The 14846-nt window shown below is 51.8% G+C and overlaps 1 protein-coding gene across 6 annotated transcripts in view; it reads right to left on the bottom strand.

Annotated features, from left to right (window-relative positions):
- The window catches only part of F8 (coagulation factor VIII), a 37230-nt gene continuing 22384 nt past the window's right edge, over positions 1-14846 (bottom strand). For 2 of the 6 annotated variants that reach the window (XM_069811234.1, XM_069811233.1), the window contains 16 exons: positions 13312-13523; positions 12868-13018; positions 12512-12721; positions 8449-11215; positions 7969-8137; positions 6926-7132; positions 6120-6348; positions 5840-6022; positions 5517-5633; positions 4185-4256; positions 3784-3869; positions 3132-3287; positions 2176-2320; positions 1157-1305; positions 665-841; positions 1-430 (listed from right to left, as the gene is read on the bottom strand). In XM_069811234.1, coding sequence (XP_069667335.1) covers positions 275-430; positions 665-841; positions 1157-1305; positions 2176-2320; positions 3132-3287; positions 3784-3869; positions 4185-4256; positions 5517-5633; positions 5840-6022; positions 6120-6348; positions 6926-7132; positions 7969-8137; positions 8449-11215; positions 12512-12721; positions 12868-13018; positions 13312-13523 — 5186 coding nt within the window. In that variant the 3' untranslated portion in view covers positions 1-274. Of the gene's footprint in view, positions 431-664; positions 869-1156; positions 1306-2175; positions 2321-3131; positions 3288-3783; positions 3870-4184; positions 4257-5516; positions 5634-5839; positions 6023-6119; positions 6349-6925; positions 7133-7968; positions 8138-8448; positions 11216-12511; positions 12722-12867; positions 13019-13311; positions 13524-14846 lie in introns of those variants that run through there. The other 4 variants (XM_069811235.1, XM_069811236.1, XM_069811237.1 and 1 more) reach the window with 4 other exon arrangements.

Raw genomic sequence — 14846 nt, forward strand, 5'->3', positions numbered from 1 at the left:
TACTGGAAAATTACTGTTTAATTCTTCAGCATTATACTGGAAAATTACTGTTTAATTCTTCAGCATTATGTCTGACTATATGGCATCTGGTAGATGAGGGACAGGAAGAAGCTGATAACGAGTCAGCCACCGTGACAGCTCTGCAGGCCTTCTCCTCCCCGGCAGCAGGGTTGGCCAGGGCCCTGAAGGGCTGGCTCTGGCCCTGGTGAGAGTCCAGTGTCTGGTTGGATGCAGGTCCTTGGGCCAGCACTGCCCATGTCTGGCCCTGCAGCCATCAGTACTCCTGCTGAGTGTCACAGCCAAGGAACTCTATCCGCAGGGCAATATGGTTGTGCCACTGGCGGGGGTGTATCCTCACATAGCGGGCAAAGAGGGGGGGCTCCAGGCTATTCATCACTGTGCTGGTGTGGTCTTGGTTTGCCTTGAAAATCTGGAGAGGAGAGAGAAATCAGGGGTGTGCTCTCCTCTGCTGGTATAGTAAGCCCATGACTTGAAGACATGATCAACCCAATCACCACTTGGGAACACTTTAGGGAGGAAAAAGCACAGCCCAGCTCACCGCTCTTCCAAAAAAATCCCGTGAGCATGTTTGCTGCCAAGGGCTGTGCTTGCTGCCCTAGGGATGGCCATGGTCTGTCTCTGGCCGTGGAGCAGCTCAGCCTACCTTCTCCTTGCCGTCCTGCAGGACTGGGCTCCAGTGCTTGCCGTTCTGGCTGCTGGAGACAGCAAACTCCTTCACAAACATGTGGGTGAAGACAGCTTTGGCACCTTGGGTTATGACTGCAGTCACCTTCTTGGTTACTTCAAAGTCCACCTGCAACCACTCACTGGGGCTGTTGCTCTGGGGAAGGACAGACTTCCTTCAGACCTTCAGCAACAATGAAAAAGACACGTTCGTTGCAGCGGAAGCCAAGCTGGCCCTACACATAGTCCTGGGCTTCACCTGCCCTACCAGGTGTCTGGCTGGAGCTGCTGGGTGCTAAATCAGTGCAGCAACTCTTCTGCCTGTGTGCAGGCAGCTTGCACAGTGCACGTGGCTGTACACACTCCTCATGCAGCCCTGGCTAGGAGAGGTTGCAAGTACCCTGCCTTCTAGGATCCCACCTGCCTGCCCATGCCCCAGCTGCCTGCCTGGGGATCTCCTTGCATGGGCTACCTTTGGCCTCCATGCGTTGGTCCTCCCCTGCAGGTTCAGGCGGGCCTGTGAGGGTGACCAGCTGGAGAAGAGATTGGTGCTGTAGGAGGACGCGGAGATGTGCTGGTTAGGGATCCCTCTGTTCTCCATTCCTAGGGGCACAGAGCAGCCTGGAAGAGAGGAGTGATGCTTGTCAGAGGGAGGAACAGCCCCATCACGGAGATGCCTTCTGGCTGTTCACTGCCCCAGCCACCCTCCGTGCACTTTCCCTGGTTACAGGTTCTCCTGTGCCTTGCTGCAGTGTCATGGCATGGCTCAGGGCCCCTGTGTGCAGCATGGCTCTGGCTGGGGAGTGCCAAACTACACCTGCCACTTGTCCCACCTTCTTTTCTGCCTGGCAATTTTATCTAGGAGGAATGTGAAGAATTTGTGCATCTGCCAGGACATAAGGAGAACCTGCCTCCAGGGGAAGAACAGAATACCTGGCAGGGAAACACCCTGCACATGGTGTGATCAGGTGTGCATGTGCACAGCTGCCTCAGAGCCGGCTGGCAGTCTTGTGGCATGGAGCAACAGCACAGCCGCTGCCGCTTGTAGCTGCTGGAGAGTCTGTCCTGCTAGTGTGTGAAGCTAAAGAAAGGATCCCAGAGCACCACTGCCCCAGGTCACACTGTGGGCCAGAGCAGTCTTGCCTTGGAGTGGAGGAAAAGCCAATAGTGTCTGTCTCTGCTTGTTCCATGCTCCCCCAGACTGAGGCAGCAGCTCCCCAGCTATCAGCTTAGCTGCTGCTGGAGGTTTCTGGTGGTTCAGGAAAAAGTGGTGGTGAGAGCTGGCCCCGTGTTCTCCCTCTGGTATTGCTATCTCAAAGACCATAATGAAATTTTCCAGCTTTGTTCCCCCAACACCTCAATGCCATCTCCAGCCTCCTCCTTCCCCCTCCACAACTGCCTGGGGAGTCCTGAAACACATGGAGCTGGCACCCAGCACCCCAATGGATCAGGCCCCGGCTTTGGTGCTCGGTATCTGGAGGTGGGACATACTGTTCAGATCGCAGCCAATGAGCTCCATACGCAGCGTGGTCTGGATGCTGTAGTGAGTGGGGTTAATGCGGATGTACCGGGCTATGATTGGAGGGTTGAAGCGATTTTCTTTCACTCCGGTTGCATCCACATTTGCAAAGAACAGCTGCAAGGAAAGGGAGAAAAAGGATTGTTGTACCAGTGGAAAGAGAGCTAGACAGGACAAGGATTAGTGGGGAGAACATTTCTGTCTGACACTTCTGTATTTTATCACCATCCTTACAAGAGAATGGCAGCTCAGGGAAATGATTTGAGATGTGATTCAGACCAAATAAGTGTGAATGGGCCACATCAGGGTGAACCACTGAGAAACAGGAGGAGGAGAAACTTAGGGTCCGTGCAAATGAACATGTTTTTATATTTTCACCAAACAGAGGGGAGAAAAAGAAGAAAAAAAAAGTCAGTCCTGGGACTTTTGAAGCTGGGAAAATTCTGGCCACAGCTGGAGTACATGATGGAGGCTTTTCTGGATACTTTTCTTCTCCTGCTGGAATGATCAGCTTATGCATATTTAGGTTGTGGTTTTTTCTAATGAATAGAGATCCTACAAATCATCGGCATCTGCACAATGTTCTTAGAAAGCCAAATTTGCCTTTGGGGTCAAATAAGATATTCAGGCAAAATCTTATGCCTAGCTTTAAGTAACATGCAACATAACATTAAGTGGTGGATCTTACAGCCACTTGGGATTGTGGAAAGAAATAGCTCAGTCAATTTAAAATGAGACAGATGGACACAGACAGCAAGTCCCTTGCAGGATTCAGTCATCCTGGCAGTGAATGCTCACTGTTCCTGCCCTAATCAAATATCTCAGGGGCTCAGGAGATCTCTGTCTTGTATACAGAGCTCCCTAGCCCTCATCACCCCAAGAAACCCTACTCTGGGAAGATACTCTCCTCAAGACACATTCGCCTTACCATCTGGGTGCTAGTGGCATTCCCCTTGTATTTCCTCCACCTTTGCCCATCAAGGCTGTAGAATACAACAAACTGGGAGATGTAAAGGCTGGAGAACTTTTGACGGGCCCCTTGGGTTTTTATGCCATGAATAATCATGAGATGCAAAAGGTCCACCTGAGGAACAAAAGTTAGGGATTCATTTCTGATGGAAAACCCGAGCCATGTTCAGGCAATGCACTATAAACCCATAGAACTCACTTACTCATGATAAAACTGCGCACAGATTATGAGCCTAGTTAAAACAGTCGTTCATAAGGGCACAAGTCAGCCAACAGCTAGGAGAGGGCAGGGAAGAGCTGTTTGGAGAGGTGAGCTGTTCTCACCCGGTCTTGGGGGGATTTTTGCACAATCCAATGCTGCAGCTGGACCATCAAGTGATTCCTCTGCTGCACTGAGGATGGATCTGGGTGTCAGGCCAGCAGCAACCGTGGCCAGACCAACTGCTCTTAGGGTCTCAGAGCTCCCCTCCCAGAGGGGAAGCAAGGGAAATAGCAGGACACAGATGGGGAGACACTGGCCATCTGCACAGGTCCTTCTGCACAGTGCATCAGCCATGAGCATGCCCTTGCAATGCCCTCAGCAGTGCCTCCAGCCACAGGGCCCCTTTTACCTGGATCCAGGCGTTGCTGCGGTCAGTGCTCCAAGCATTGATGGAGCCGGTGTTATGCAGCCTGGCCAGGTAAGGAGCCCACTGCCCTGTGAGGAGAGTGCACAGATATAAGGATGCTGCCCAGCCTGAGGTCGTGAGAAGTCCATCTGCAGGATGGAGCCTGACGATCACCTTAGGGTTTAGTAGCCACATACAGGGTGGCTGAGCACTGACATGATGGGCCAGACATGTGGGAAGGCACCTGCAGGTCCCCAGTGGGGCACAGACATGGGCATGGATGGAAGATGGACTCTGCCAGAGACCCAGCGTAGCAGAGCCTTGAGCAGGCAAGCCCATGAGTTGTGTTGGCTGAAGCTGGCCCAACCTCACCTGTCTCCCTTGCAGCAACAATCCCTACTCACCATACTGCCCTGAAGCTGTGATCTGAGAATCTGCAATGTGGCGCGAGGCCAGGCCGAGGGCGTTTCGGCAGTCTGCAGCCAAACAGGGAGAAGGAGGGAGAAAACCAGTGAGACTTGATTAGATAACAAGGCTTTTGAAAGAAAAGCTTAGGCTGGGTAGCAGCCTCCAGGCTCATGGAAGTTGTCTCAAGCCTCCAGGAGCCCCCAGGCTTGTTTGTCTCACACCAAATGGTGGGCTTCAGATGCTGCTGCATCCATCCCTGAATTTTAGGGGTGCTGGAAGTTCTTGCTCCCGATCCCAATGTCAGCAGCAGAGAGTTCCCAGTATCAGCCACAGCAGCCTCTTGCCGAACTCCTGTGCCTGAGACCCTGACCTCTCATTCCCATGTCGTGATGTCCCAGCAATGCTGACAAGTGTCTCTTCCTTATACCCATGTCTTGCTCCTGGGCCTTTTTGTTGCTAGGCCGCATCTTTTAAACATAAGTATCATGTTGCTAAAGGAAAGTCTGCCTGACACCCCTGTCTCTCTGTGTCTCTCTTCTGGTCCACTGAGCACAGGCTGTTTGTCTTTTATAATAACCATTATTGTTAGTGACTTGTCACACCTTGGCATCTCTGCTGAATGGCAAATGCTTCTGGGGAAAATGCGAATTTGAAATCTTAAGCAGATTTTTAACTTATGGAAACATTTTCTGGCTAACATTTAATACTCCTTTAGGAAGAGGAGAGAGACTGTCACTGTGTAATAAAATACTACTCTCACAAACCACTTCCCCCAGTGTTTACATATGGTGAGGTAGAAACATGTTGTTCTGGGGTGAATGGAGTCAGATTTCCTGTGGATTTTTGCAGTTGCTCTTGGGGCTCTTTCTATCAGAGCAACCTGCAGTCAGGTGGTGTTGCTTGCTGCCTCCTGCCATCACTCCGTGCCTCAGTTTGCCTCTTGACTTGTGGTTAGGCAGCTGGGTACTGTACCTTCCTGACAGTGTGGGCAGGCACCAGTGTGTGCGTGCAGTTGCTGGGGTAAATGCATTTTACAGCGCGTCCAGGGACCCTCAGTTTTGGAAAACAAGAGCTCTGGGAGCAAATATTTGGAGGCAAATGAAGCTGGTCTCCCAGCATTCACCCCAGCCATATCCCTGACTCTGTGCTCTCTGCTGGGCTGAATAGCGTTGCAAGGGCTGAAGTTGTGACTTTCAGAGTGAAAACCCAGAAGACCCCACTTGGGCCACCCCAGGGGAAATGCTGAGAGACCTGGGGGATAGAGATCAAAAAAATGCTGGCCATAGCCATGGCAGCAAGCAGGCCAGGGCATAAAGAGGATCACTCACTCAGGTTGTACACGAGGAAGAGAGCACTCATCCCAGCTTGCTGGTGCTCTCCCACTTTGCACTCTACCCGCCAGATCCCGGCATGTGAAGGCCACATCTCCACCGTCCCGAAGACACCTGGCCAGGAATGGAGAGCAGACCAGAGGAGAGTTACTGGCTGTAATGGGATGCCACAGTGCCAAGCACTGTGCAAACACAGAGCCAGACTCTTCCAGATCCATTCACCCTTCTTGCTATCACCCCGCAGGCTTAGCACTTCCTAACCGGCATGGACATGAAGCCCTGGCAGTTGGGGTGTGCACAGTGCCCCTGCTGCATCTCACCAGGATAAAGGTTGTAGACTCCCATGCGATACTCCTGGCTAGTCCTGACACTGAACATCTGCCCATGAAAGTGGACGGAGTGGATATCTTCAGTGCTGCCCATGTTCAGGAGGTGCCATCGGACCCGTTGCTGCTGAGCCATCACCAGCCCAGGCAGTGTGTCACTCACATAGCCGTTGATGGCTGGGGAAGGCAGCAGTCAGGAGTGGCTCAAGGGTCCAGGGTTTTTCCATCCCAATATAGATTGTGGGAGGGCAAGGGCAAGGGCAAGGGTCCTCACCATGGAAGGAATGGTTTCTCTTAAAGTCAGGGTTGTTCTGCTGGATGTGGCAGGGAGGGCGGCAGTTCCTCTCCATGTTCTCCAGGAAGTACCAGCTTTTGGTCTCGTCAAAGATGGTGAAGAGCAGGGAGAACTCCTGCACAGCCAGCTGCCGCCTGAAAACGAAGTTCAGCACGCCACGGCGGCAGATGATCAGTGGCCCAATGAGGCCTGAGTGCAGGTCCTTCTCCTGCCAGAGAGCCAGGAAAGAAGGGTTTGCCTTGGAGAGGGAGGCAACACTGATGCCCGCAAGTGGCACAACAGCGAGGAAAGCGGTGGCCCTGTCGGCATCCCTGGCCTCGCTCCCCCTTATGCACAGGGCATGGCATGTGCAGGGTAGGAAGGACATGCTGGTTTCACTGGGGGATCCCCACTCTGCCCCTAGCTAAGAAAGGCTGTGCAGCAAGTGTTTGCACATGCTTTCAAAGGAAGTCTATCCAAGTGTCCAACAGTCCCTACCCCATTGGAACCCATGGGCCAAATTCAGCCAGCTTTGGCAGAGGGGTAGGGGACTGCAGAATGCTAGTTCCCTACAAGTCTCATAAACTGGTACAACTGGGGAATGGGGGAAAAACCCAATTAAGAGAAGGGAAGAGAAGAGAAACCACCAGCATGCATCATCACTGTATTAGACACCTGAGAACCTACACTGCCGCAGGCTGCTTTCAGCACAGCACCATATGAAAAGCCCTGACCTCACAGCCAGGACCCAGGCAGGCTGCCCATCTCTTCTTCCAGGATGCCCCATGGAGCAGGATCCCACATACCAAGTCCACATTGGAGAAGTAAGCCCAGGCCTTGCAGTCGAACTCCTGTGTGGTGGGTGCCATCTGGGGCAGGACTTTCCAGGAGTACTTCCGGAGCTCGCCAGGCTTCACCACATCTCCACCCTGTGTTGCACCCTGCATGTCCTCGTAGGCTTGCAGTGTGGAGTGGAATGAGAAGGGCCGCGAGGCCAGGTTCTTGAATGTAACCTGCACAGGAGGAAAGGCAAAGCAAAGGGAGTGTGGGAGGAGGCTAGGTTCAGCACTGAGAGTGCCCTGGACTCTGGGGTTGGATCCAGCCAGCTGGCGGGAAGGAGGCAGTCATGTCCCCTGTGCTTAGGCCTCCAGCTGGGCTCCATGCAGTGGCCAACTCCTGCTGAACCACAAGCTGTGGCTGTGCAGTGTGATCCCCAGTGGAAAGCACATCCCAGTTGTGCCAGCAGGATGAGGCCCTCTCCCTGCTCAATGAGACCAAGGTCAGCTACACTACTGTCTCTGGAGCCCAAAGGTGCTGAATCCATCCTGGTGAAGATTTCAGTGAAAACTGGGCATCTTCTCCAGGCATAAGAGTCCCAAGCCTGGTGAAGAGCCTTTCACCTCTTCCTTAAGTGGGTGCTGAGGGACCTTTGGTGGTGAGGGAAGCCCAAGCCTGCCCTCACATAGAGCACCCAAAGAAGCTGTACTGAACCCTGCTTAGCTCATTACCCTTTTTGCAATCCCTTCACCCAAAAGGCTCTCCATGGAGCCCAGGAGCTGCTCAGGCCATGATGTTACAGGAGTTGGGTCTCTCTCAGGTCCAGGGCTTTGCATCTGAACATTCCAAGGTTCTTGCTGGCCCATTCCTCCAGCCACTGAGGTCCCTCTGAATGGTGGCTCTGCCTCCCAACCTGGTGCCATCCACATGCCACGCAGGGTGCCAACAGGGCAGCTCCTGCCCCTGAGCCCTGAAGGTGACCTGCAGGCCCACCTCAGCACTCCCACTGGCTGAGCACAGACAGCAATGGGGGGATTTTAGGTTTTATGGGAAATGGGAATTTTCAATTCACCATGATGACATCTTCAACTTCTGCCCTGATGTATGGCCCAAGGATGCCCAAGTGCTCATCCAGCTCTCCTCGCAGCAGCGGCTGTGTGAAGGAATCGTCCATGTACTCTCGGAAAACCACCTTGCGGTACTGCTGGAAAGGCTTCCTCCTGCCACTCCAGGGGTCCCTGCTGGGGTGAGGGCAGTTAAGCAAGTCAGGTGATACTGTCCCATGGGGAGGGCATCCATGGCAGGGCTGCTGCAGGGCAAGGGTGATGCAGAGCCTAGACCATCCCTGACCCATTTGCAAGGAAGCTCAAGGTTGCTGGAGTTACGAAGCTCCCCAGGTGGAGGGGAGGAGCTGGGAGCATCCTTCCCCTGGGCTGCTTGGCTGGATTGTACAGTCATAGACCTGTGATCCTGCCTGCCAGGACATGCCAACTCACGCATCAAGCCATGCCACACAGTGCAGGAGGAATACTTGCGGGACAGTCACACTTACATGGCTTTTAGGAAGTGCTGGGGTCTCTGGTTCCCGTATTCCCACATCACCTCCACCGCTGCAATGAAGTATTGCCGTACCTCCCCCTGGAAGGAGCGTGGGTCATGCTCCTCTTCCCCATAGATATCGAAATCCTCCATGGTCTGCTCTGTGTCACCATACTCGTCATAGTCTGGCTTGTCAGCCTTTAGCCTCGAGGGGCTTAAATAGGTCCCGTTGTTCAATAGTGGTCTCTCCCTATGTCCTGGGGCATGGTTCCTCTTTCCAGCTGTGCTGTTGCTTTCCTGATCTTCCTTAGGCTCTCCTAGGCCATGGTCCTCTCTTTTCCTGGTTTCTCTGAGGACGTCTTCCCCACCAAGCACCTGCCATCCATCCGGACTGGCTTGCATGTATTCGGCTGGTTTTTTGGTAGTGCTGTGGTTGTGAGCAAGGCTGCCTGGAGACAGGGAATAGTTCTCTTTGGAAGCTGGTTTCATAGGGATTTCTTCTGGGCTTTGCCCAGATGTGCTCTCAGGCACGTAGCCCTCCATGACATTGGCCTTGAGCTGCTGAGGCTGAGGACTGAACTGACCTAGCTGCTCCACAGAGTTTGTCTCCTCCTCCATCTGGCTTCTCCCCTGAACTTGCTTACTCCCAGGAGCCCCCCAGACAGCACCTTTGCCCAGCTGCAGCTCAGCCAAAGCTGCGCTCTGCGAGCCCCCAGTGTGTCCCGCTGCCCCAAAGGAGACTGGATCCCAGTTTGAGGCCAGGTCTGCAGCCACAGCAGCAGCCTGTGTTTCTGAGCTGCTTGCTGCCATCACCACCTTGCTCCCCAGTGCTCCCTGCATGGGGAAGGAGCGTCCACTGCGCTGGGCCCCCTCACTGCTGTTCTGTACACCCTCATCTGTGCTTGGCCTCTCCTCAGGATGCATCTCGTCAGCACTATCTCCAAGCAGAGCCTGTGGAGTATCCCTGCCCATGTGTAGTCTCCCTTCAACCATGTTTGATTTTTCTTCCAGGCTTTGCTGGGCCACCATCACCTCAGGCAAAGTGTCACTTGATATCAAGGACCTCTTTTTGAAGTGAGTGCTGCAAAAAGGGAGATGAGGTCCACACGCCTTTGCGGCTTTCTTGTTCACTGCTGTCTCAGGGGTCTGGCTGGCCAGATCCTGCTCTGCTTTGTTACCCTTAGAAAGGGGCTCCCTGCTGCCAGGCCAACTGGTGTTGGGAAGACCCAGACCACGCATCAAGCCTTTGCTCTCCAGTGACCTGGCTTGTCGAGGCCTCCTGTCAGGGCCACTCACACTCGGGGCTGGATTTCTGTGTCTCAGAAACTGCTCAGGGCTGTTTAAGAAAGCATTTGGGAACTGCCTTGTGTCATTGGCCATGACGTTTGATTCAGGAAAGGCAAGATTGTCCATCTCTGGCAATTCCTTAGTAGCTGTAGCATCCTGAAACACTTCCTCCAAGATTAATTCATCCCTCTCTTCTGTCATTACATAGTTGGAAGGCTCAAGGTCATTGGTGTGTGCAAAGGTGGCTTCAAGAAGGCTTGTGCCTTTGGCAAGTTCACTGGCTTCTTGTTCTGTGCCACTTTTTGCAGGCAAGGAGTTACTCTCATCTGTGAGGATTTGTTCCTGTACAGGATTGCTGGGTCCCAGGTCTGAGAAAGAAACATTTTCCCTTTCAAAAGATTCATAAACGCCTTGCAAAACCACTTTGTGAGGTCTTTTTTCCAGCCTAGCATCTAGCTCATTTGAAGAATAATTGCTTTCTTTGGTGTGACTGTGAACCACAGCATGAGAAGTCCTGTTGTCTTCTGTCTTGTCTGAAGATGCAGAAGGACTGTCCAGTGTGGAGGAAGAGTTATGATCAGTACTTAAAGCCAGTTCTGTATTGATTGTCTGCTTTGACTTGTATAGATTTAAGGATATTTTATCAACCCCTCTTAGCAACTTGTCCTCAGCACCCTGTGAAGATGTGCCTTGAAGTCCCAGATTGCGCTCCAGGTCATTCTGGTGAAATAAGCTCCTGTTGTCTTGAAGAGGAGCTTTGCTAGCAGCATAAGCAATTGAGTCCCACAAGCTAGTTGCATGAGTAGTTGTCTTCAGAGGCTCTGGTTCCAGGATGTGTAATGTACCACCAGACTGGACTATTGTCCTTTTTACTGGCTCCTGAACCTCTGAGATTTTTGTCTCCTTCTTTCCTGCCAGAGTATCTCCTGGAGTTTGTATGGCTTGGTGCAGCTGTTGCTGACCTTCTGAGCTCACTGTACCATGGACCCTTCCACTGACACTCGCCAAGTGTTCTCCAGGTGGGAGAGCTCCAAACCCTTCGTCCTGGCTGATGATTTTTGACAATTCTTCATCTTCCAGGAAGGAGTCATAGGACACTGGCTCATACTTTGTCTCTGGCAGAGAAAACATGGAAATATCAGGTGGATGTGGGACTGTTCCTAAAAGTGTTGATGTGCCATTGGAAGAGGGATCAGAAATCCTGCCATTGCTCAGGAGGGCCCCATGGCTGGGTTCTGTCAAGCACAATCTTGGCTTCTCTGTCTCATTTCTGGAAGAGGTGACGTTCAGTTGGTCATTCACACATGGCCTATACCATCTCTTTCTTTTAGAGAAGGCCCTGGGTTGGAAGTCAAAGGCACCTTCCTCCTCCTCAAAATCCACATAGTCTTCCCCATCAGGGTATTGCTCATGCTGGCACTGCAAGACTGTGAACTTGGCATGCATCCCTCGGTCTCTGAAATCAGGATTCAGGCACCCCAGCGTCCAGATGCCTGTCTCAAGAGAGGACAAGAGGACACCATCAGCCCACCACAGCAGGAAATCAGAAGACCTGCCACCCTCATGCTGCTCCCTTGCTAGTGCAACCTGTATTTTCAGGCAGACTCTGGCTTGTGGCAGTGATTTCATGTTTTCATAATCCCTAGAATATCTTACAGCTGGACTCACAAGACATCAGGGTTGCTGGCAACATCAGAGCTAGTCCTGACAAGCACCATCAGCAGGGCCAGTGTTTCCTGCCAGAGCTTAGAGAGCTACACACACCTGAGAGGCCCCAGCAATAGCTTGGTGAACAGTTAATGCACTGAGTACCCACAGAGCCTCCAGGATTATTGCCAGCAGCAGAGTAGTCAACTTAATCCACCCTCAAAGACATGCTGGTGCTGTCAAATACACCTCTCTCCCAGACAGACTCATCACATCTTTCCCACTGAAGGAGAAACAAATGAAAAGGCTGCCCCTTGCTCACAACCCCAGTCAATGTATTTGCTCCCCACAGCGGGTGCCTCTTCTCCAGGCACCAAAAGGTGTGTAATAACCAGGCTCTGACACTGGAGAGAGCAGTCATCTGCTGCTGGGCAAGCTGCTTGCCTGCTTCGGATCAGCAGGCAAAAATCAGAGCTCAAACTGATGCAATGTTTGGCTGGGTTTTAGAAAGCTTCCTGAGGTATCTAGGAACCCTGTCAGCTTGCTTGGGGTGCAGTGCTCATGACCATCATATCAGTGTTTGCAATCACATGGTAAATTCTGTTTCCTCTGTGAGTGAGGAAATGGTTAGCAGCACCACTTTCGCAAATGCTAAGGAAAAAATGCTGAGTGGGGGGAAATAAAACCAAACTCTGAAGCAAATCCTTTCTAGGACTTCTCCATGGTTGCGATTTCTGTCCTTGCAGAAATCTTGCGGGAGATAAATGGTATGCCAGCAGCAGCAGCTGAAACCACAGCAGGGACAGCACTGCTGCTCTCCTTGACCTCCGAGCTTGGAGCTAAGGGTGCAGAGGTAACGTCCATGGGGCTCACATTACTGCAGCCAGCTTACTGGCTTGGCAGCATGTTTGACCTTAACACACCCTATTAATGAAATAAAACACAGTAATTTAATTTCTTTGATTTAAGCTTTGGAAGGATTTAATCATTGCCTCTCACTTTGCTCTTCCAGCAGGTTGCGTGTCTCTTTGCTCTCAGGGCTGCCAAAATGTGATAGGGTACCAGAGACCTGGCTGGAGGTCCTCACTTATCTCTGCTATGATGACAAGCCCATGGTTTGTAGAATAGCCCATGTTACTAACCTGGCTTTTCCAAACTCATGAAGACCGTTTCTCCAGAAAATGGGAAAAGGGTAAGCACGTCCTCAAAGACCATGTTGCGCTTGAATGTGTTTCCAGAGAAGAAGATGGAGAGGAAATCTGTTTGGGCCCCAACACTCAGGACATACCAGTACACAACTTCATGCAGGCAGAGTTTTGGTTGGAGGTTGTCAAACACATAGCCATTAATAGCTGAAAGAGAGTGGGGTGAAACATTTCATCAGGACCTAATTCCCCCATGGCTGCTGAGCTGCTGCATGTTCCCTATTTGTTCCCTGGGGCAGAGATGACCCTGTGTCTGCCAGGGCTTTGCAGGGACCCCCTGGCTGAGCACTCACTGTGCATCACGTTGGAGGCATAAAACTGGGGGTCCTGGGTATCCACATGGGCTGCGTCAGTGCAGAACCGCCTGATGTTCTCCTCCAGGTACCAGCTGCGGTTCTCATCAAAGACTGAAAAGAGCACCAATCTCATGTTGTCTGACATTATCTGGAAGGCAGAGAGGGAAGCGGTCATTCCTGGTCTGATCGGAGTTCCCCTGGGGCCCAGTGTCTTAGCCTGGGTGCATGGGGAACAGTTTACTGCTATTTCACAGGAGTTAGTGTCCACATTTGGAGAGAAGGGAGTATGCAAGGGAGTATGGGGAAGGCAGGGGCATTGGGACTGATGGTAGGGTTGAAGAGAACAGGACAGACAAATTTGGTTTTACTCAAATATTTCACCCACGACAGTTATTCCAGCCTTTCCAGCCTGGCAGTTGAGGCAACAAAGGAAGGACCCACCTGATTTCCCCTCTGATCCATGGACTTCTTAAAGCAGATCAAAAGGGGCCCAATCAGGCCTGAGGCCGTGTCTCGGACCGGGTCGATGGAGCTGTAGTAGAAACGGGTGAGGCAGCGAGGATCTGCCTGCGTTGGCCCATCCTCAGTGGTGACCCTCCAGCTGTAGGTGAATGACTGGCCAGGGGGGATAGGAAAGTCCTTCACATCCTTATCTAGCAACACACAGCCCAAGGGCAGATCAGTTAGGTCTGGGTTGCTCCTGCAAGGGGTGATCACACTTTTTAAAAGAGCTCAGAAAGGAGGTTTCCTGACCACACAAGTTGCATAGAAAAATACCCAAACCCATGCCCACACTGGGATGGCACACTAGCTGCTAGCATATGCTTACGTGGAAAGTTGATCTGGACAAAAGGAGCCCCTGGGACTAGATGAGGATAGAGAGGCATATGCCTGATTTTGAAAGCCCTTGAAAATCCTGCAAACTGGAAAATTTGCCCAGTCTCAGCTGTGTCTGGGCTCTGGGCTGCCTAAAGGAGTTTGCAGATCAAGGTACAGAGCTGGGTACCAGAAGTGGCTGAAAGACAATGCAAGGAAAGATAGATTTTTAAGCAAAAACAGCTAGACCATGAGAAAAGCAAGGAGGTCTGGAAGGAACAGAAGGAAAACTCAAATGCAAATAAATCCTCTGAGCATTCAGCAGGATCTTGCACTGACATAGCTTTAGGAAAAGACCTTTCTCTGTTCCAAGTGCCCAGCTGAGCAGCTATAAGAGCATGGTTTGCAAAGCTCATGTGTCAGGGTAGGAATAGCTCTTTTTATTTATACTCCCCTAAAGAGCATCATCCCTGTGCTCCAGGACCATGACTTGCCCGCTTTCACAGAGTTAAATTGCTGCCAAAGCTGGTGAGACATGTCTGGCTGGGGGATGTTGACAGAGGGGCAAGGACAGGGCTCTCAGCTCCTTTGCATGGCTTGGCTCCTTTAGTCCTGCCAGCTGATGGGCTGCTTTGCACTTTTGACTCTCCTGAAGGAAAACCTTAATTTAGATAGTAACACATCACAAAGCTGACCTAGTTCACTGAACTCCTTCTGTCCCGTTTCTGCCACCTCTGCTGCAGCAGAGGAGCTTTTCTCCAGCCTCTGTACTTGCGCCTGTCACAGCAATGCACCCGAAAGGGCAGAGAAGAGGAGGGGAGGCACAATTTTGTCCTGGTGGGATATGGGATTGCCTTGCACAAGTTGTGATCCTGGGAGCATGCTGGCAGGGGATGAAAGCAGTCTGGGAAAGGGACCTGGTAACTCAACAACCACAGAGCAAAAACAGCTGTCGTGGTTTAACCCCAGCCAGCAACTAAGCACCATGCAGCTGCTCACTCACTCCCCCCCCCATCCAGTGGGATGGGGGAGACAATCAGGAAAAGAAGTAAAACTTGTGGGTTGAGATAAGAATGGTTTAATAGAACAGAAAAGAAGAAACTAATGATGATAATGGTAACACTAATAAAATGACAGCAGTAATAATAAAAGAATTGGAA

This window comes from Haliaeetus albicilla, chromosome 23 (assembly GCF_947461875.1).
Source record: "Haliaeetus albicilla chromosome 23, bHalAlb1.1, whole genome shotgun sequence".
Lineage (NCBI taxonomy): Eukaryota > Metazoa > Chordata > Aves > Accipitriformes > Accipitridae > Haliaeetus > Haliaeetus albicilla.